The 22,307-nt window shown below is 40.0% G+C and overlaps 2 protein-coding genes across 12 annotated transcripts in view; one reads left to right on the plus strand and one right to left on the minus strand.

Annotated features, from left to right (window-relative positions):
• The window catches only part of KNTC1 (kinetochore associated 1), an 84,477-nt gene extending 66,171 nt beyond the window's left edge, over nucleotides 1-18,306 (plus strand). For 7 of the 9 annotated variants that reach the window (XM_043529727.1, XM_043529725.1, XM_043529726.1 and 4 more), the window contains 9 exons: nucleotides 231-366; nucleotides 4,256-4,351; nucleotides 5,932-5,988; nucleotides 6,596-6,650; nucleotides 6,743-6,806; nucleotides 9,737-9,866; nucleotides 10,618-10,707; nucleotides 11,955-12,100; nucleotides 13,504-18,306. In XM_043529727.1, the coding sequence (XP_043385662.1) occupies nucleotides 231-366; nucleotides 4,256-4,351; nucleotides 5,932-5,988; nucleotides 6,596-6,650; nucleotides 6,743-6,806; nucleotides 9,737-9,866; nucleotides 10,618-10,707; nucleotides 11,955-12,100; nucleotides 13,504-13,720 (991 nt within the window). In that variant the 3' untranslated portion in view covers nucleotides 13,721-18,306. The remainder of the gene's footprint in view (nucleotides 1-230; nucleotides 367-4,255; nucleotides 4,352-5,931; nucleotides 5,989-6,595; nucleotides 6,651-6,742; nucleotides 6,807-9,736; nucleotides 9,867-10,617; nucleotides 10,708-11,954; nucleotides 12,101-13,503) is intronic. The other 2 variants (XM_043529728.1, XM_037878602.2) reach the window with 1 other exon arrangement.
• Nucleotides 16,188-22,271, minus strand: VPS29 (VPS29 retromer complex component). 3 transcript variants are annotated; one of them, XM_007058306.4, is made up of 5 exons: nucleotides 22,070-22,260; nucleotides 21,049-21,060; nucleotides 18,353-18,544; nucleotides 17,269-17,504; nucleotides 16,188-16,611 (listed from the first exon to the last, which is right to left on the minus strand). In XM_007058306.4, the coding sequence occupies exons 1-5, from the start codon at nucleotides 22,070-22,072 to the stop codon at nucleotides 16,494-16,496; spliced, it is 561 nt and encodes a 186-aa protein (XP_007058368.1). In that variant the 5' UTR covers nucleotides 22,073-22,260; the 3' UTR covers nucleotides 16,188-16,493. The 3 variants fall into 3 exon arrangements, with proteins under 3 accessions (XP_007058368.1, XP_027676551.1, XP_037734544.1); XM_027820750.3 differs by lacking the exon at nucleotides 21,049-21,060 and having other exon boundaries at nucleotides 22,070-22,271; XM_037878616.2 differs by lacking the exon at nucleotides 17,269-17,504.
• Nucleotides 22,272-22,307: the final 36 nt, after the last annotated feature.

The following is a 22,307-nucleotide window of genomic DNA, read 5'->3' on the forward strand; positions in this document are numbered from 1 at the left end:
CAGAGCGTCACACCTTCTCATTGTGCAGTATTTGGTTAATTCAGAGAAAAATGTTATGTCCAATAAACTTGCTTTCATAAGACTGTAGTTGATATTGGTACTGTCTCTTATTTTTTTAACCATTAGTGAATTAAATTAGTTTTATTCTAAACTTGAATCTAACTGGTAAGAACTACATGGATTATAAAACAGCTGTCACTTTAAGTATCACAACTCTTCTGTTTTTGCAGATATTTTCTACAATGCTTCATTTATCTGGCAGAGTTTGAAACATTGAACATTCCATACACCTATGAATCCTTTCACAGGAGTCCTAAAGAAGGAATGATTAAGGGACTGTGGAAAAACCATAGCCACGAACCCACGGTATGATTAAGAAGAGACAGTAAATTTGATGGTGTTTATGTGTGAATAATTATATTATACATTTTGTGTGTGTGCGCATGCCTACATGCTGTATGTTTTCTATATTTCTAGGTTTTAGTTGCTTGTTGATATTTTTTTAAAAGGCCTTGAAAAATATACATAATTTCACAGTGTAAAAACCTATTCTATTTTAATGGTACAAATATCAAAGGATGACAGGTGCATACCTTTTGAGCAACTGTTAGTTATCTGACTATGCTAAATTGGCAGTGGAGCCTTAGCTATACTCTGTTACACACTTCATTTTGAATTTTTTGTTTTACATCCAGTGATTTGTTGCATTAAAATATCCAGTACTGCATTTATAACTTTAAAAAGTTGAGTTAATGAATAACTGAGGATAAGACAGAGAGGCAAGTTTCTACGGAGAAATTATTACTTGTGCAGAAACGACACTATCCTACTGAGGAAAGTTTCAGTGACAATACTTCTGTTTTTATACCCATAAGATGGAAATGATCAGCTCTTCAGCAGAGAGGCATAGTTCAAAATATGGAAATAAGAGAACAAATGGGGTAACGGAAGAAACACCAACACATCAGATAAAATATGGGGATTTTTAAACATGCTAACATCCTGCTTGTGTGTCTAAACCAACTTTGGGGATATATCTCAATCATGGCCTTTCAGGAAAAAAGTCTGTATAAGACCACTAACCTCTCTAAAACAGTGGTTCCCAAACTTTAACAGCCCATGAACCCCTTTCACTAAATTGTGAAATCTTGTGAACCCACTCCTAAAAATTAATGGTTTCAGAGTAGCAGCCGTGTTAGTCTGTATTCGCAAAAAGAAAAGGAGTACTTGTGGCACCTCAGAGACTAACCAATTTATTTGAGCATAAGCTTTTGTGAGCTACAGCTCACTTCATCAGATGCATAAAGTGGAAAATGCAGTGAGGATGTTTTATACACACAGACCATGAAAAAATGGGTGTTTATCACTTCAAAAGCATTTTCCACTTTATGCATCCGTTGAAGTGAGCTGTAGCTCACAAAAGCTTATCTCAAATAAATTGGTTAGTCTCTAAGGTGCCACAAGTACTCCTTTTCTTTTTTCTAAAAATGAATATTTCCAGGGATTTCAGTTTAAATTTCCTCAGTGAGCTGGATGCGCTTGCTTTGCTTTGCATAGCTCTTGGAAGTCCGGAACCACTGGCGAAAGATAAAGTCTCAGGTCTGGTTCGGCATCAAGTCTGTTTCTGTATTTGGTTTTCAGATGTGCATACGAGGAAAATGCTTTCTCGCATAAGTATGTTGTTGAAAATGGTAACAAAACTGCAGCAGATTTTTCTGCCAGAAGGGGGTACTCGTTTCTTAAACGCAGCCAAAAGTTGATCAATGACAGATTTCTGAAACTCCTTTTCAGTTCGTAATCACAGGAGATCTCAATCAATTTCTCTTTTTCCTCAGTGTTCAATATCTGTGTTGAGAAAGTGGTATCATCAAAAGGGGTGTGAATCCAGTCATTATTGCCTGACATAACTGGAAAGTATTCCCTGAAAGTCCTTTTAGGTGTGCAGTTATATTGGTTTTAGTGCACTGATCCAACTGAAGTTTATGTTCTGCCAGGAAGTCATGAAGATTACTAAAACGCTCGGTTTGATTGTTTTCCAAACAACTTTCCCAGAACGGCAACTTCTTTATCATGGATTCAACTCGCCTTTGCACATTGAAAACAGTTATATTGAGGCCTTGAAGAGATAAATTTGGTCATTAATTCTTGAGAAAATATCTGCTAAATAAGCTAAGCTCTGGAGCCAGACATTATTTTCCATACAGCTGGCAAGCTGGAAAAACTAGGATTTCCGTTCTAAGCTCAAACAAGCGCACAAGGATTTTGCACCGTGAGAGCCATCTAACTTCAGTATGGGTCAACAGACAATTGTGTATACTACCCATTTCTTCACAAAGTATGTGAAATATTCTGGATTTGTTGGCCTCGATTTTATGAAATTCACCATTTTCACTGCATTGTCCAGCACTTCCTTCAGTCCCTCAGGCATGTGTTTTGTTGCAAGGGCTTGTCTATGGATGCTACAATGAGTCCAAGAGACTTTTGATGCAACCTTTTTTGTTCGCGCTACAAATCCAGTATACTTCCCCGCCATTGATGCGGCCCCATCAGTGCAAATGCCCAGGCAACGAGACCAATCTATTTCCTTTTCTTGAAAATATGCATTAGTCAGATTGAAGATATCTTCTCCAACTCCAGTTCTTCCAATGGTCGGCAAAACAAGTCTTCTTCAACGATACCATCATTCACATAATGTACAAACAGTAGCAAAATAGCTAGATTATCTACATCAGTTGATTCATCCAACTGTATAGCATAATATAGACTATCGTTCACTCTATATACAATTGTGGTCTCTACATTATTTGACATGTCATTAACTCTTCGTGATAACGTATTATTGGAGAAAGGTACCATGTCAATCCATTTTGCAGCCTTTTCTCCGAGCATGCAATGAACTACGTTTTTTATACATCGACCAATCAAGCTCTCTGCTATGGTATGGGCTTCTGATGCTTTTGCTATTTGGTAGCTCACGCAGTGTGACACTTCAAGTGCATTTTCATTACCAGTACTTTCTTTGGATATAAAACTGGTAATTTCACTGTCAGCTAATTTTCGCTTGAAAAAATCAACAGGCTTGTCAAGTTGTGCAGGATGCCTAGTTTCTAAATGGCGCCGAAGTAGAGAAGGTTTGAGGCTGCTGTTTGCTAGAACATCACCACAAATCACACAGTGGTTTTGGACGTTCTTGATTACCAATGCATGTAAAGCCATATTTTATATAATCATCATCATATTTTCTTTTCTTTGTAAGTGACTTTCCAGGACCATCATGATATTAGACTTAGATTCTTCCACAGTGTGGACTTGAGGAAACACTAGATGATTCTTGCATCTTTACACTTTCCTTTTTCAGCCACTTATCCGTTGAACTTGTGTACAAAAGTTCTAATAAAAATAACACAGAGACTGCTAACAACCAACAAACTAGAAAATGAGACGATTCACTCAAGTCTCACTGAAGAAAAACAGCACTCCAGAGACAATGATAATTACTGAGGCACCTTAACACTGCTACACTGGCTACAGTGTGCTTCTGGCTGGTTTCGCTCACAAACAGCTTTTCTTCTGCCACGAGGTCTGTCCCTATGAGGGTGCCCTGCGAGGGACAAATTAGCTTGGACCACCCCCACGTACAGTGTGGTTCCTGTTCACTCTGCCCTCGATGCCAACTTCCCCTGTCTGACAAGGACAGGGGTCCGAGCTGCCACGTGCGCGGCTCGGGTCTCAGCTGCCGCCCTGCCCACCGCAGGGCTCAGGCTACTGGCCCCGCGCCAGAGTCTGGGCTGCTAGCTTCACACTCTGTGGGGCTCCTGCTACTGGACCCCGTTGACCACCCCGGGCAGCTGAGCTCCACTGAGCTCGGGCTGCAGGTCCCGCTGACCGCCAGAGCTCGGGCTGCCGGCCCCAACTGTCCTGCCCCACTCTTCCTGGGGCTCAGGCTCCCAGCCCCATGCGGAGCACTGGGGTTTGGGCTGCCGGCTCCCCCGGCAGGGGGCAGGGCTCAGGCTGCCAGCCCCAACTGCCTGGCCCCGCTCTTCCTGGGGCTTGTGCTGTCTGCCCTGCAACCGGGTCCTACCTGCTGCCTCCAGTGCCTGGGGTCCTCTGGCCGCCATTAGTGAAATTTTTCTGGCGAACTCCCTGTAACGTTCTGCAAACCCCCTGGGGTTTATAACTCTACCTAGAAAACTACAGAGGAGTCTAAGATAATGTAGTTTAATGAAATAATTCAATTTGTCTTGTTTTGCTTTAGGCTGCCAGACTGGTGACTGAACTTAGTTTAGAATATAAAGTGTATGATCCTCAACTCTGGAGTGGCTTACTGCAGAAACTACTTGGTTTCGATATGGTAAGGAACTTTTAGGTAATATTTGAAACATACTGTTCTTTAGGGACATTAAAGAGATGCTACATTGGGGCAAATGTGTATGCAAGCAAATGCAAAACAAACACACACTAGGAACGTCAGCTTCTGATTGCTAAACAGTGAAATTAAAATGCATGTTATACAAACTTACTGGGCTTGTTTAGGCAACAGTTGGCGTGCTGGAAGCTGGAGTATAAATTTACATGACACTAACATGTTGCACACTAACTTTCCATGCGGACCCTGCTACTGTGCTCTAACAGTTCCCTAGTGCTCTTTGATGTGTGCTTATTTCAAAGTGGAATACATCAAAGTGCACTAAGGAACTTTTTAGTGCACAGAGGCATGGGCAACACAGCTAGCTAGCATGTAGCATCTGTAGATTTACATCTCAGCATGCCACACCATCTGTCTAGATCAGAGATGGGCAAAGTATGGCCTGCGGGCCAGATTAAGCCGCTCAGAGCTTTGGATCCAGCCTGCACCATGGCCACCCCCCTTGGCGCTGCGGGCCTTGCGCCGCTCCAAGAAGCAGCCGGCATCACATCCCTGCGGTCCCTGGGGGAGGGGGCAGAGAGAGCTCTGCATGCTGCTCTTGCCTGTGGGTACCTCCCCCGAAGCTCCCATTGGCCAGGAACAGGGAACCGCAGCGCCACGGGGGTGGCAATCCCGCCAGCCGCATATGGAGCCTGAACCCCTCCCACACCCCAACTCCCTGCCCTGAGCCCGCTGCCTGCACCCCAGCCCCCTGCACCCCAACCCCCTTCCCTGAGTCCCCTCCTGCACACCGCACCCCTCCTGCACCACTGCCCTGAGCCCCCTCCCACACTGTGCACCCCGCCCCGTGCCCCAACTCCCTTCCCTGAGCCCCCTTGTACACCCCCCCACCCCTCCTCTGCCCCAACCCCTTGCCCTGAGGCCCTTCCTGCACATCGCATCCCCTCCCATTCTCCGCACTCCCTCCCGCACCCCAACCCCCTGCCCTACATTCGTGGCCCTGCAAGCAATTTCCCCACCCAGATGTGGCCCTCAGGCCAAAAGGTTGCCCACCACTGGTCTAGATATAAGCCCACTGTGGGTTATTGCTGTCTTATCTGTGACTGATTATTTTTTTGTGCTGTTGGCAGTGAGAATTTTTAAAGCTTCAAGGGTTTTTGTATTTGTTTTTTAACTTATTGTGTGAAAACTTGAGCAGAACAGTTCAAGATCTACATTATGAATTTTGGAAAATGACTCCTTTCAAAGTTAGTTGTAGGAGTCCAAATCATATATGATGATGATAATGAGGAAAAGAATTTCAGTACAGTATATTTTGTTACACCACCAGACACAGACATATAATTGATAAAATGTTACATTCAGCTTATTGAAATGCAGGATACATTGTATTACAAAATTAAGAATGTTATCATCAAAATATTAACGTTTGCTTGGGTTGTCCAATTTAGGAACTGCAAATTCACAATTTAATGTCAAGAGCATAAATATAATTTTATCCTGTAGGTTCTTGTGTAAATCTACAAAATACTAAGACATTTTGTACTGGAATAATTGTTTTTCAGATTCATTATCTCAGGAAAGTTTTGATAGCAATTACTGGGGTTCCTTCATTATGGCAGGTATGTAAATCTCTTATGAATCTGCTCTGCGCCTCAGTTCCTCATCTAAAATAGTATAAGGAAACTTACTTTCTTTTTGCAAACAGTTTTGTCATCTGTTGATGGAAAGTGCTAGACATAAGTACTCCATAATAAATGGTACCAGATTTTATTGCTGTTAAATGTAATTGTTATTTTCTACTGTACTGTAAGGTTGTATCATTTCTTCCTTTATTAGACCCTTATTTTGAGGGATTTGTAAATTGGTGGTAACGTTATTTTGTCTAGGTCAATCCTGCAAAGTCAGGAGTATGGTAAAGACTAACTAGGAGGTCTGATACTTAGAGATTTATTTAGTGTCTGATGCCATTGCCTCTGGGAGCCATGGAGTTTAAAAAGAAAAATATAGGGATTAGACACTAGCCTCAGAAGGCAGACATCCAAGAACCCAATGTTCAAAATCTTACAGCTTAAATTCTATAATTTAGAATATAGTACTGGATATTACCTTAGTCCAAAGTTGAGTTGTTGTTTTAAAAAAATGAATTTGACAATTCCCAAAATTCCATATTGTGCTGGCTTGTGAATGTTATGGGTGTTGTTTTAAAAATATATTTACTTTCAATAGATTCCTAACTTTAGCCGAGCTTGGAGAAGTGTAATTCTGGCACCATTTCTTGCAGGTAGGTTTATCCTTAGCTCTTTCATGCTTGTGTAATATTTTGGCAGTACTGTGTTTTTAGTTTGTCAATATCTCCTTTCTTTTTTTTCTCAGCTTCTTGTCCACCAAGTCCTAAGCAGTTAGAGGCATGCTGTGAATGTTTTGTGGTTCTACTGAAGTAAGTAAATGTTACATCCTGCATTTGGTTGGAAGATTGGAGGTGAGAAATACTGTGTGAGAGATCCTTACCCCTCCTCCAACCCTTTGCACCTGGTAAAAGGCTAAATCAGTGTAAAGAAACTCTAAAAGCCCTGGATCTGACTGGGGGAAACCCCTGTGGTGCAGGAACTAAGATAGACAGCCCCCTTCTCCGCAGGTTTTTGCAGGGCAGGGCCCAGTATGTAGTGCTGTTGATTCTTCGCAGCACTGCTGTCCGTAGGCAGCCAGGGACAGGTGCTAAAAGTTAGACAGCCACTCACGGCATCTGAATTACACCAGGGCCTGCTCCAGCCCCTGGAGAAGCCCAGTATCTGGACAATTCAACAGTCACTTAAAGCCACTTAGCCACCCTGTCCCTTCCACTGGGCTGTGAGTTCTGTGCTGCCTTTAGAGGCACATCACACAGTCTCACTCTAAAAGTGCAATTAATCATAAAAAATGTTTACAGAGCATGAAGTGCATGAGAAACTTCCCAGACCATTAGTTTATAGCACTAAAAAAATCATGTTGATTTATATTCTTATAGCGAATAAACGTGACATTTTAAAGTATTAGCACTCATCATCAAACACAGAGATAGATATACACAAAGTTAATCTATCCAGAATCGAATTGTATCTGCATAAATGGTTCGTTCTCCCTCATTTGTATCAGTCTACATTCTAATGAAGTCCTACAACTTTGCCACAGCTAATTGTAGAAATTCTTGTGGCAACTTCAACAAAATAGTACCTAGCTCTGTTTAAAAGCAGTATGTTTACTTATGGAAGTGTGCTTGCTTATGTTCAGTAGTAATTCTGTCTTGCATTTGTAACTACTAACTTGGCAGAAGATACAATAGCACAGTGGTTCTCAACTTTATTTTACCCCGGGACCCCTAAACTTAAATAGATAAATCCGCAGACCTCCAACTCCTCCCTCATTAATTTGTTTCTTTCACATTACTTTAATAGTTATCTCAAATATTACTTTAGAGAAATTATTTGAACAGATCAACAAAAAAACACAGCAAATTAAAATACTGACCGCTTACCTGATACTAATGATAAATTACAACATTACTAGGTGATATATAGAGGTATTTGGGGGGTGCCGGAGGCATGACCCCACATACCCCCACACAGTTGCCTCGGGTAGGGACCAATCAGTTCACGGACTTCCTTGATTGTACTGGTGGGCCCCTAAGGGTCTGCGAACCACTGCAATAGCAGTACTTGTCTAAATACATGGGCAGCACAAAAGAGAGGAGATTCAAGCCATGGTTCTAACTTAGAGCACTGGTATATGTAGTTATACTATATATTAGAACAATATTCTAGGCAGAGCTGATATTAATGCTTAATTTACACTTAAGGTTGCCTGACACTTCCCATTGTCAGATCCTGTTTTCATTTGCTTTAACTCTGCCAAACTTTAACCATTCAGGCTGAAATTTCCCATGCTGGGTATGTGCCTTAAAGTCTCAGCCAAAATGGTTCAGCTATTTCTGAGAGTACGATTAGGGGAAAATGCATTGTTTTGCCCATGTTCAAAACATTTTTAAGACGCTCTAGTGCTTCCATGCTTTGGCTTTCATGGGCTTTCAAATTTAGCAGGAAAGCAGTCCTCCTAGCATCAGGTATGTGCCTTTTGCCCTCTCTGTGAACATATGTCCAGATTTGCCCAAGTTTTAATCCCCTGGAAAAAATCCTAGTTCGCACATACTCAGATTTGTTTGGCAGTTAAATTCTCTAAAGATTCTGTCTGCATTGAGCATGCTTCAGATCAGAGGTGCTAGGGCTCAGCAGGAGCTTTTTCCCCAATTGCTCCTCCCAGCTGCCGAGCACCTGACCTGAAAGCAGGAAGACTCTCCTGTGCTCTGCCACTTTTCCGGTGCTACGGCATTGTGGAGGAGGAGGAAAAAGAAGCAGCCACACAAGAATGTAGAGGGGTGAGAAATGGCACAGGGAAGGGCCTATAACCACAAGAATCCACTGCTCTGTAGAATCGGGAATTGAATGCAGAAGTCCTCAGTCTCCACGTTCCCCTGGTGTCAGCAAATAGCTGTGAAATCCACTGGCAAAATGTTTCATCCCCATTTAGTGAATGGTCCACATAGAGAATATCAGCCTATTGCTTTTACTAGTTACTCCCACTAGCTCCTGTGGTACCAGTCTGTGCCATGGAACTAATGTTCTGACCTCTACTGATGACCCATGCTGGGGGTCAGAATAGCTTCACATGATAGCATAGATTTTTGGGGGGTTTTGTGGGGTTTTTTTTTTACTCCATTACACACAAATTATGTTTGACTTTGCAACCTTAATGTTCTTTTACCAGTTTTTTAAAATGCAATATATTATAATGTATAGGGGTCAAGATATACAATAAATATTGGTGTGACTACATTTTTAATTATGTGGATTAGTATTTGAGGGATACAAGCAAAAAGTGACATAAGGAAGGGGAGGGGAATGGGTATTTGGCTTTTCCCCTCTTGCAGACCTTGTTAAAAAAGCATTCTTACCTGACAGAGACATGATGCAGTTTTGGTAACCTCCCTAATTTGCCCCCATTACCTTCTGAATTTGCAGCATGTTATTGATCTAATAATACCTGACTGAAGCAGCAAATGCTATTTAACAACCTGTTTCTGTTAATTCACTGGAGAAATGCGGGGTAGCAGGGCACATTAGCATGGACTGTGTGCTCCCTTCCTCTGGCTGTAAGCTGAGTGAGACAACAACTGCACTTAATATTTGTTAACTGCGAATATAAAAATATCCTTTTTAAGCAACCAGTGAACAGAGTAGGTACAAAGCCATGCAACCCTGGAATTAATACAAGCTTTCTCTCAAAAATCTGAAGTAAAGGATAAGTATATTAATTAAGACACCTCCCCATCTGAAGGTGTCCTGTTCTAGCTGATCTAGATATACTTGGAATTGCAAGGCAATATGCACAGCTGGACCTTACAGCTTTTGCTCTGGGATGCTTGCTGCTGATTCCCCAGACTGCGAAGAGAGAGCAACAGATTCAGGTAAGCAAGTGGTTTATGTTTCTATGCACCTGAGCTTGCAAAAAAGCAGTGTGATTATCATGGGACTAGTCCCATGTAAGCTATAGTGCTGTGAAGCCTTAGTTCAGATAAACTTGTTTGCCATAATTTTTAAAACTTGTAATCCGTCTAATAGTTTAGTTTCCTTAATATGAGACACTTGACACCTTTGCCTCTCTTTAGAATGAACATTTGATGTGAGCATCTCACATATTGTGACCCACACCTTTTCTTTGCATTAAAGCTGTGTCCCAGCTGCCAATTTGTATCTTCACTATTCCCTTCTCTCAGCATTTGCTCCTACGGAGTAAAGGAGGAGGATGGAGTGAAAGCTTCATGGGGTCCTGCATGCTGCTCCTACAACTACGAAGATAGCACTGGCAGTACTAATAGATGCATTTTTAATTTATCTATGCATATGGCACAATATTAATTTGTGAATACATCTACAAGCTATCCAAGGTTTAGTTTGTCTACATTTTACAAATGCTTGTCTATTTTTAGTTTCACAAATTTTTTAATTGTATTTGTATTTCTATTTCTTTATGCAATTCTTTTGTGGAGAGAGAAATTCCTTGGCTCAGTTTCCCACAATGGAGTAAATCCAGACTGTTAACCGCAAGTGTATAATAAATTCTACTGTAGAACATGTTGCAGGAGTTAATCAAAACAAAAGAGAATTTTTAGACTATAAAATTCTGCATATCTTTAACGTCAAACTAATTTTTCCAAGGGTTTCCTATCTTCATGTAACCCAGAGACTGTCCTACAGCAAGTAGATGAACACATGAACACTGGTGAGGTAGCAAGCTTTGCATCACAGGTAAATAAACTAATGTAATCTCCTTATTCATAGACTTTAAGAGGAGAAGGGGCCATTAGACCATCTAGTCTGACCTGTGTATCTCAGGCTATTAACTTTCATCCAGTTATTCCTCTGTTGAGCCCAATAAAGTGTCTGGCTAAAGCCTATTTTCTAGAAAGGTATCCAGTCTTGATTTTGAAGACAGCAAGAGATGGAGAATCCCACCACTTCCACTGGGAGTTTGTTCCAGTGGTTAGTCACTCTGTTAAACTTGTGCCCTATTTCTAGGCTGAATTTGTCTGGCTTCTGCTTCTAGCCATTGGTTTCTATTATGCCTTCTCTGCTAGATTAAAGGAGCCCTTTAGTACCCAGTATTGTTACCTCGTGAAGGGATTATACACTAATCAAGTCACCTCAATTTTTCTTTATGATAAACTAACCAGACTAAGCTCTTTAACTCTCACTGTAAGGCATTTTCTCCAGCCTTGGAATCATTTTTGCGGTTCTACTGCACCCTGTCCAATCGTTTGTTTGTTTGTTTTTTTAAGGTGTAGACACCAGAACCTTATGCATTATTCCAGAAGCAGTCACACCAATGTCATACAGAAAGATTACCTCCCTACTCATTTCTCCCTCATTTACACATCCAAGGATTGTACCAGCCCTTTTTGCCACCGTTCAGCAAGTTATCCTTGATTAATAAGATGGTGACAAAGAAAAACAAGTTTGATGCACAGAGGGACACAGTTAGTACGCTTTGTCTATTATCAAAATAAGTCAGTAGCAGTTGTAAGGAAATAAATTTTTGCAGTCTGTTAATTATTCTGTAATTGACTTGCTGACTGTGGTTACACAATCCTGTTCTGCAGCACACTCCACGTACAGAGAGCAGCACTGTTTGAAGAATAGCTAACTGTCAAATCAGTAGTATGCTACTAACTAAACACAGCAAGGCTCTAACCAAACAAAACTGCTAATAACAGCCCAATGCTGTTTTTCTGGCTGTGTCTGACTCACTGTGGGTGAGTTTAACTTAATTTTTCCCTATCTGAGAGACAAGAATATTTACTCCTCAGATCATCCTACCTTTCTTATGAGAGAGCTTATATTTTCAAAGTGCTGTAAAAACATTAACCCTAATCACCTTATGTGAGACTTAAATGGGAAAAAGCTAGTAGGATAGACCCTTGACAAATAAATAAGAGCTCAGTATAGGAAAATTAATTGTATCTAAAATATTTAAATAACTCTTCTGCCACTTTCAGATTAGATGTTTAATTCTGGACAACATCATAAACGAGAAACAGTATGAAAGATTTTTGAAAACAAAATACTTCTTATTATTGAAGCTACAAGTGATGAACACTCACAGAGTGAAAGAACTAGTGGATTACCTTGCCACCAAGAGCTGGTAGGTTAACAAGGTGTATTATGGTGGTGCACTGTAGATAAAATTAGAAAAAACTCCTATGGAAGTCAGAATCTTACAGTATTTAATGTAACTTTTTTGTTTATTAGGACTCTAGTGACTTATACCAGCACACAGTATCCAAGAGTTTTACAAGCATTGACAATTAAATGTTTTTTCTTTAAGGTGACTAAGAAATCCTCCATGCTCCCTGGCACTCTACTTACAGTGCTGAGAGCATTGTCTGAAAGTAATGGATCACTTATTTGGTAGTTATTTGTACCAAACTTCAGGAGTTGGCATTTTGTTCCTTGCCTCAATAAGACTTAGACATGTGTTCTATTGGGATGGAAAGAGTAAGCTTACTGAAAGTTCCACAGAGTAGCAATTTTCAAACTGGACTGTGAAACTGGCTGGTCACATGGGACTGGCTCTCTAGGGGGTTTTTATGGAATTTAGCAGCGGTAAACAAATACTTACTCTTGCATATGAGCAACTGTACTTGCCACAGTGATGTTTTGTGATCACAAATGGGTAAGGCTGTGTGTCATGGATTCCTTGACTTCCGCAGGGGCCAGTGCGGCTAGCTCCAGGGCTACCCAAGCAGCTCAGGCAGCCCCGGGGCCAGCCGCACTGGCTGCTGCTGGGCCAGTCTCAGGCCACCGTGGACCCTCCACCTCAGCAGCAGCAGCAGTTTAGGTGTGGGAGGGAGCTCAGGGCTGGGGCAGAGGGTTGTGGTGCAGGGCAGTGCTTACCTCAGGGGGACTCCCTGAAAGCAGCAGGCACGTAGCACCCCTCTGCCCCGAGCTGCAGAGACATGCCAGCCGCTTCCAGGGAGCTGCGCAGAGCAAGATAGGGAGCTTGCTAGCCCCACCAACCATCCCCTCCCCTACCCCCAGCACCAGCAGGGGTCCCGGGCCACCACCCCACAGCCCCCGGGGCCCAAGTTTTAGTTAGGGCTATATAGTACAAGTCATGGACTGGTCACAGGCCGTGAATTTTTGTTTACTGCCTGTGATCTGTCCATGACTTTTACTAAAAATACCCGTGACTAAAACGTAGCCTTACAAAAATGGATAGAAATCCACTGTAAGTCTAAACTCCTGCTATAGGGTACAGCTGGTTTTGGCTTTACCTAAATAACTAGGTTTTAGGAAGCCTTTTTTCCCTTCCAGGATTATCTACTGAAAAGGGGTAGAGGAAAATAGTCAAAATCCTGTTAGGCATTTAGGGAACTGGTAAATAAGTAAACATATCTAAGAAGAGAAATCACAAAACTTTGTTTTTATGCATTGTTTTATAGTTAAATGCGCATTGTCTAAATTCTCTGCTTTGTAGAGTATTATGGGAGTTGAGAGAAATTAGTTTTGTCAGCTGTGAAAGAAACTTTGTTTTGTCCTTTACAGCATGGATGATGCAGCAGCCCTAATTATAGAATATCAAAAACGATGTGGAAATCCTATTCTGGCAGATAGGTCATCTTGTGATATTTTGAAGGTAAAAGGCTCTAGTTATCAGACTTATAGGTTTCAGTATTTTCTCTTTAAACTAAGACATTCATTCAGACTAAAGAACAAGATGCTCTTGGACCAGTTAAAGACTCTATATTCGTTATTTTTCTAAGTTTCAAATATGCAAATAATCTATGCAATATTTCTTACATAAAAAGTGAATGTTATCCCTATTTCAATGCTCCTTTCCCATTTTCCTATAAAAACTTATCCTTTTGTAATACTTCTATTCCTATAAAAAGTTACTAAACTCTTGTGTGTTGCTCTTTTCTTCCCCTCCAGATGTTTCTGAGTGGACCAGAGTAGACTTCTGTATTCCCTTACTGGAAACAGCTACCCAGAGGAGCAAGTAACTTGATCTATATCCCTTCTCTTTCAGGGGCAAGATTGTTTCAAACTGCATTGGTCACATGCATGGTGTTTAAAGGGGAACTAAGCTGAAACCTCTTAAGTACCCTTTCAACAAAAGTTACCATTTAGACTTTTTTTTATTGCTCCTAGCTAACAGACGTTCACATTAGTTTAAGTGTGCTGTCCCATGTGAAAGAGTTAAAGGCTTCACTTACATTTGTATGACCTCTTCCTTCTCTTCCGCTTCCCCCACATTTGTATGACCTCTTCCTTCTCTTCCGCTTTCCCCTCCCATACAACTTGGTTTAATCTCAGCACTTCAATACTGGAAATAATTAAGTAGGAATTTTAAACTTCACTTGCTTTCAAGAGTTACATGAAGTCATTGCTGAGGCTTTCTAATTCTCCTCAATGTCAGGTTTTTTTGCTTTGTTTTTTAAACAACCTTTCTTATTTGCAAATCCTGTTAAGATAAAATTCACTTTGTATAGCTATATGATAAGGGTTTCTAAACAAGACTGTAAATGTTAGTGTATCTTATGTAAAATATTTTGTAGAGTTGGTTTTCATTCAAAGATGGGCACAAATAAAACAGATAAAGCTCAAATTCTGAACTTAACTTAGAAAATACTAATGTTTGTAATGTAAACTAGCTGAGACATTCTCCCCTGAGTTTCTATACATGCTACTTGAATAGGGTAAGCTGATACTCATTTCAGTGAAATTAATATTTTAGATAACTTCTCTAAAACCAACAGGGTATTTAAATAAACAATTTAACTGCCATTAAGTTTTATTGTGACACTATTCTTTCTTTGAGACAAAGTATGGATGAATTCCTCCAAAGAAAACTGAATACCTTACTAAAACTGAGTGGAAACATGCCACTAAACTGAGTATGCTTAAAATAGATGCAAAATAGATATAAGGGCCCAGGTTGGTTGTATCTTTAAGACCCATGTATATATTCTAGTAATCATACTAACAAAAGTTATAACCAGATGGCCATTTGATTAGTCTAGCAATAGTTGTTTTTCAGCTGTCAGCTAATGCAGACTGAACAACACAGTAAAACAGATAAGGGACTGAGTTGAGTAAGTGTTACTCAAGCTGAGTGAGAAGGAAACTAGAAAAAGCTTTGGGTTTGCATCATACTAAGTTGTCTAACAAATTAATTGAGTTATAAGAAGATACACCTCCAATCCTACAATAAATACTTACAGCACGTGAAAGGAGAATCACGCTCTTTGGTGGCAGGCATAAGCAACAGAACTATCCTACTATGTGGAGCTTGGGTTGAGCATTTTCAACTGAGAATAGGAAATCCACAAGTCCTAGTCCTCCAAAACCAATTTTTGGGGTCTAAATAAATGAACTATGGTCTTAAACTTTCTAAAGATGAATAAGTCAAGTGAAACTAAAACTGTCTAAATTCTTGTACACAGACGGGACCACTTCTATATAACTTCAGTTTAACATTTTATCTTGATATATTTTTTCCTTTAAATCTGGAGTAAGTAAGGCAAAGGTAATCAGATGGTCATTGGTTAAACTGATACCAGTAACTGAAGATAGTTTGTGTATGCTCCAAAACTGGTTGTGCAGTGCTTTAGAACTAGTTTATGATTTCACAGAGAAGTTGTACTCTAAGTAACAAAATCTTATTATTTAGTTTTATCCTGGTAGTTTCAGGAACAGTATTAAATCATTTTACTCTTGCTCTTGGCTTAGACACTAATCTGAGTGAGAAATATTAAATGTGGTTTGAAACAAACATGTTATGGCTCACTTCTTAAGGTTTGTCCACACATGCTTCATTTTAGCTATTCCAAAATAATTTTGTGCGGCCACTTACTCTGAACTCAAAATGCCAGTTTCAAAGTGGATTAAACTAATTCCAAACAATAAACTCTTATTCCACCACATAGGGCATATTTCAGAATAGCAACTGCACTCTAAATTCACACCCTACTTTAATCCAATATAAATTTCACAGGTTAGACAAGTCTTTTGCTGTCAAGAGGCTTCAGCTAATTTTTTTCCAGAAATGGATAAATTACTAAATTGCATTAAATGTGCAGGTTCTGTAAATGCTATTACCAAAAGCAGAGTACTGTCACAAGTGTATCAGTAATTCAGTATATTTTAAAACAATTTCAACAGTTCCACATAACTTCGCCTTAATGGTTTATCATTCAAAATTAAGTTTTATATAAATAAAACCTGACATTGAAAAACAAGTTTATTACAACATTTAAAAGGTAGTTATTTAACAAGACTCATTGTACACCTATGGCATTTTGCACCATAACAGGATATTTTACAAGCTGAACCATACATAGAAAACAAGAGTGTGCCATTGTTTGGAAGCTATGTATTATAAACCAGTTATATTGCTATAGGCTACAAGCAGTTAGAAAGTGTTTAATACTGCAAACAATCAAATATTGCAGACAATTTGTGGTTCTTGAATGCTTAGTTACTTGACTAGAACAAGAGGGAATGAGATGGTAAAGAGCACCAGAAGATTCATTTTAGGGTTTTTTGTACTCAATTCTTTCTACTTTCACATCATCTCCAATTAGTTGATACACATAAGTAACTACTGTGGAAGCTTGGATATCCATCAGCACAAATGAAGGAATGATGTTGCTGGAAAGAAAAACGGATTGTTAATATCAGGTAATTATAAAACTCCAACATTAGGTATTTCTCAAAGCTAGATTCCTTAATATGAGTTGCTCCAAGGAATTTGGATTTGAATTTTATAAGCATGATCTAACAAGTTGGAAAACAAGACTAGGTATTTCTAAATCCATTTGCTTAAGATGAGTTTGTTGACGGTATTGTAGGAAAATCCTTGACACCAACAGCACAATGTATTTGCTAGATAACGAAATAACCCTAAAAATTAATTTATGCACAGCAGCTGTTTCCTCTGATAGTTAACATCACTGCTGGGGATTATCCGTTCAACCTGACAAAGATTAGGAAGGCTTTAGTTATTACTTTCTAGTCTGTGTGCACAGGAAATAGGTAGTGACAATGAATACACACAAATGCTGAGCAGCTGTTTTCAGCCTTTTCTTTTCTAGACCCAAACCTTTGGTAAGTGATACAGAAATGCAATATTGACATTTCAAAAAATAAATTAATGTTAGTGTGTATAAGGCTTGAAGATAAACATGTATCTTGGTAACTGGTGTATTAGAGAACTGTTATTACTGTAAAATTAGTGCTGATGAACAATGATGGGTGTGATATAAAAACCTAGATAAATTGACAGCTGTCCAACTTATTTTAACTCACTTCTCCAAGGCACTATAAGCTCCTGTGGCTGACCCGGGGTTGATGTAGAATTTGTTTTCATGCTCAAACGCCTCAAATTTGTGTGTATGCCCTGAAATTAAAATGTCCACATCAAACTGCCTTTGTAGCAGTGCCAGGCTGGCCATATCTCCCCACGGTATAACTTGATGGCCATGGATCAGCCCAATTTTGAATTGCCCAACGGTTACAACTTTCTGTTCTGGATAATTCAGGTTCTAAAAATTAAAAACAAATATACAACATACAGATTACATATACTGAAACAGACTCCATCTTCAGAAGGAATTAAATTATTTGCTATGTATTCATATCACACAAAAATCTGCTGCTCCTGAGAATGATCTAAAGATCTTCTTCAACTTAAGTTTTTCTTCACTGAAGAATGTAGAAACTTCTAGCAGGAATACCACACCCAGCCAGAAATCAACTGCATCAAAGCCAAATATGTTGACTCAAAGGTGGCACCAAGACTGAAAAGCTTACAGAAATACTGAAATAATAAAATTATTTACAGTTTAAAAATAAATTTAGAATTACAAAACCGCATTTGACCAAGGAACTTCAACATTTTGGCAACAGCGGCTATTTGATGGCAAATAGGTTCAGCTATTTTATTAAATGTTTAATCAAATATAATTAAATAAACCAAACTACAGACTCTCCCCGGGTTACGCAAGACCCGACTTACGCAAATTGTTCATAAGCCAGAAATAGGATTTTCGAGTTGCGGAAATTTTTGTGTAACATACGGGTACACATTTCCGACTCACGCAAAATTCGAGTTACTTAAGGCTTTCCAGAACGGAACGATTGCGTAAGTCATGGGGCATCTGTACATGAATTCAAGAGTCAGCTTTGTCCTTGTTGGGCATGAGGTAAGAACTAGGCTTAAGTCATTTCACTGGTTATGACTACACAGTACTGCTTATTTGCTTTTTACCCTGTTCTTTATTAAGTAACTGTAACTGTCTCAATTTTGTCCTTTTCCTTAAATGGTGTAAAAGGTGTTATAAACAACTCACATGTCAGACTGTTTTTTAAGTCTTTGTAGAGAGGTCATTACCTCATCAAAGTCTCCTCTTACAATATGAACATCCCCAGCAAGAGTCTTGAGGTAGTCATAGCTCTCCTTGGTGCAGAGGTTTCCGGTGCAGAGGATGTGCTGGATCTTTCCTGGGACCAGCAGTTTTTTGAATTTAGCTGGGAGGTTGTTGCATCGATGTGGGATGTGAAGGTCTCCTAATACTAACACCAGCTTACAAGGTGTCAAGGACAGGAAAAAGTTAAGTATTACAGAACCTAACTGGGGCCAATAAAAATCAAGAAGAAATTTGCAAGGTTGGTTATCTTCAGTTTCACAATTCTGCATTTCTGATGTAAAATTATTGAAAAAAGAACTGAAACCGAGCTTATGACTGGGACGTGGGTCTCAAAGTGAGTGATGTCTCACTAAGGTAGAGTCTGATGATGCCTTGTCTACACTGCAAGGGTTTTGCCAATATAGGTATGGCAGCAAAATCCTCTAGCAATAGATGCACTTAATATGAAAGTCCTTATACTTGTATAATTTATGCTGGTTTGGGGAAATGGCATAATCTATACCAGTACAAGCACAGTTATACTGGTGTAACTGCATCTACAGTACATCTTATATTGGCTATGTTAGTAAAAAAGACACATTCCTGTCAGACATAGCTCTACTGGTAAAATTTAAGTTTAGACCAGACCTAAGTTATGGCTACTTTCCTTTCATTATTTCAAGTTTCCCTTTACTTCAATATTTAATCTTCATTTTGTTTTCCTAAAATGAGTCTGCAGTGTGCATCAGTGTTTAAACTGAATGCAAAGTTTGTCAAAAGCCAAGATAATAAAACATCTGAGCTTCCACTGGACAGTATCAAGTACAGCTTTGTCAAAAAGCGGATTTTAATAGAGCATTGCAAGCTGAAGATAAACCAGACCAGAATAGAACTATGAATACATAAAACTTAAAGGAAATGCTCTATGAAGTACGGTAAGTGCTGACAGAATACAAGTGATGCAATCAACCAACAAGTAATATCTGTTAGTCTATATCTCAAATCTAGGATGTCACCATTATTTAGTAAATCACCTGTACCATCATCACACCTTTAATCTGAATCTTTGATTACAAAGGTAGCCTACAATGTAATGTCACAGACTTTTTAAACTTGTTATCTAGGAAACAAAATTAATGCAGACAAAGCATCAATAAGCCAAGCTTAATTTGATTATGCAACAACCGTGTGAAAAGGGTTGTAAAGAAAAAATTGTTACAGGCCACATGAGGATTGGATAAAAAGCAAGCATTCCTATTATTCTGATAAATAAGTCAACATAATACTTGTTTTCTTCCACATGTAGTGTTGTTGATTTATGGTAACACCCAAAATGTGATAACATTGTGCACTGTCTACACTGGTGTTTTATAGTACTGAAACTTGCTGGGTGGGTGTTTTTTTACACCCCTGAGCGAGAAAGTTGCAGCACTGTAAATTGCCAGTGTAGACAAGCCCATTGTAAACAAACATATAAGCTGCTCTCCAGACAAATAGAAAAGTTAGATATTACTACTTGTAGCTACACTATAAATTAACTGTAACCTTGTCTACATTATAAAATTTTGTACTTTGCATTTTATTCCAGCAACCATGCAGCAGTACTCAACAATGTAAACAGAAGTGCAGATAGGGCTCAGGCATTTTTTCCAGTGTTGTGAAAGCCTGCTCAGTGTAAGTATCCAAACTATGCAAGCAAGGGGAATATTATAACTCAAAGAATTGGTAACGTAATACAGAAACTTTAATCTGTGAGCCACCAGTTCAAGTCCAGGTCAGTAGTGATATAAAGCAATTACTTCTTCTGGTAGTCTCAGAAGTAAAAAGGCCTTCCACTAGTTCCCAGTGGACAGACATCCTATTACTCCTAAAGATGATCCCTCCAGCTCAAAAAGGAAGCACACGGGCAAGACAGTGAAGTTTGCTGGGCTAGTGACAGTGTTGTATCTGTTCAGTGGATAGGACTTCATTCCTCAGGGGTGTTAGGCTTTTCACCAGCACTTTGTTCATTTTAAAATTTGGATAGGCAAAGGAGGGAGAAACTTAAATTTTGGCCTTCCTGTGCTATAAACTTAAAACAAGTGAGTTAACATGCTTGAGCTGCCATATCATTAGAAAATTTTTAAAGTTACATTTTAACGTTATACCCTGTACACACTGATAGCATAACCACGTTACCTGAAACAGTTTTAAAACAATTTCCTAATATGGCTGATTTTGTAGCATAGCTGATTTTGATGGCAACAAAACAACATGTGGGGTCTTTAATGAAGTCTTACAAGATTTACATGTAACACTAGTTAGTTACATATGTAACGCCCGCCCCAAATTATGCTCTCAGTTAGAGACACTCAACCTCACTGAATCCAATATGTGCTGATGAATTGAGAGAGGCCATTTTAGTTCCTCATTCAGATTCAAGTTTCCACCTATCAAAATAGCTTGCTAGACTACAACAAGCAGCATTTTTTATTGTACTAATGGTATCACATTTATCTCTGATGGACAACAATCATGACAAAAAGCACATAAGAATTTGGTTTTCAACAGAACTTTAGTTGCAGTCTTGACTACGGATTGGCTAGCAGCTATTCCATAATTCATACCTATTTTAACATCTAGTAACATTGACAAATCACCTACCACCCATGTTAGCAAGAGCCAAGAGGAGTAAACTTACTCTGTGCCCAGCCTTATTGGAATGAAGAAGTTGATTGCAGACAGGGGGAATGAAAAAACAGGGTGAAACATGAACAATGTTAAAAGAAAGCAACAGAAAAGGAAAAAATAGACATATGAATAGACAAATAATGATTTTTTTAATGTTATGAAAGGAAGTGTTAAAAAAATCAGCTTTACTGAAACTGTCTGAAACAATATTGGAAGACTTTTTCAAGCTGCCACTTCACAAAATATTCATACCATCTGCTGTAACTTTCCAGTGAACCAGTTATTCTTTTGAATATTTTTCTTCTACCCCCATCTTTTTGAATTTCACATTAAACTGACTTCGTAAACAGTGACTGTTCAGAATTTTTCCCCCCAAAACAAGAATCTCCATTGATGCCAATGTCATGGATTTCTATTTTTCCAAGACAGTGGTCACATATACTCCCGAAAAAGGTTATTCATGTGAATGAATACTATTAAAGCAAACAATGCTGAAGATTACATGGTTAACATGAAACAGCATTCCAAAGAAATATAGACGAACCTTGCTAATTTGCCTCAATGCTTGGGGCCCCCAATATGAACATCTGAACTGGGCATTAAGATGCACGTGAGCAGGAGATAAAAAGCCAAGGATTGTTTTCTAGACAGCTGCTTAGTTTTAGTTATTCTGTTACTTTGCAGAAAGCGGGTTAGTCTATACTCTGGGTCAGGTTACGCCCCAGGAACAGCAAGGCCCCGGCACGGCACTGTCCCTGCAATTAAAGCTTTGGGACACGCAGTCCGCTTGCGGTGAGCGTCGCGGGGCAGGAGCAGGAGCACGGTTCTCTTGTACCGCCGTGGCTAATGTAGCTCCGATCCCAGGGGAGCAGGAAGGCCTCAGGCCCAGGAGCGCGATGGGAATCGGGGGGACGGGGCGGGGGCCCTGGGGCAACAACGCGCCGCGGGTGGGAAGGGCAGCAGGGCCCTCTCCAGCGTAGGGTGCGGGTCGGGAACTCCCTCTCACCGCCCACGGTCCCCGGGGTGCTCACCATCCTGCTCCAGCCCACTCGCCACCTTCTTCCCTTCCGGTCCGCTCCGCAAAGGGCCAGGGAGCAACTGGCCGCCGCGGCTTCCGGAAGCCAAGGACAGTTACGGCCTACGGCAGCTAGAAGGGATCATTCCAAGGCGGTACACATGGGGGCGCGTTCCTTAGCCGTCAGGCCTCGCGCTTCCCGCGTCGCTGTCAGACAGAGAAGGATGAGAACCATCCGGGTGCTTGAGGAGCAG

This window comes from Chelonia mydas, chromosome 15 (genome assembly GCF_015237465.2).
Source record: "Chelonia mydas isolate rCheMyd1 chromosome 15, rCheMyd1.pri.v2, whole genome shotgun sequence".
NCBI lineage: Eukaryota > Metazoa > Chordata > Testudines > Cheloniidae > Chelonia > Chelonia mydas.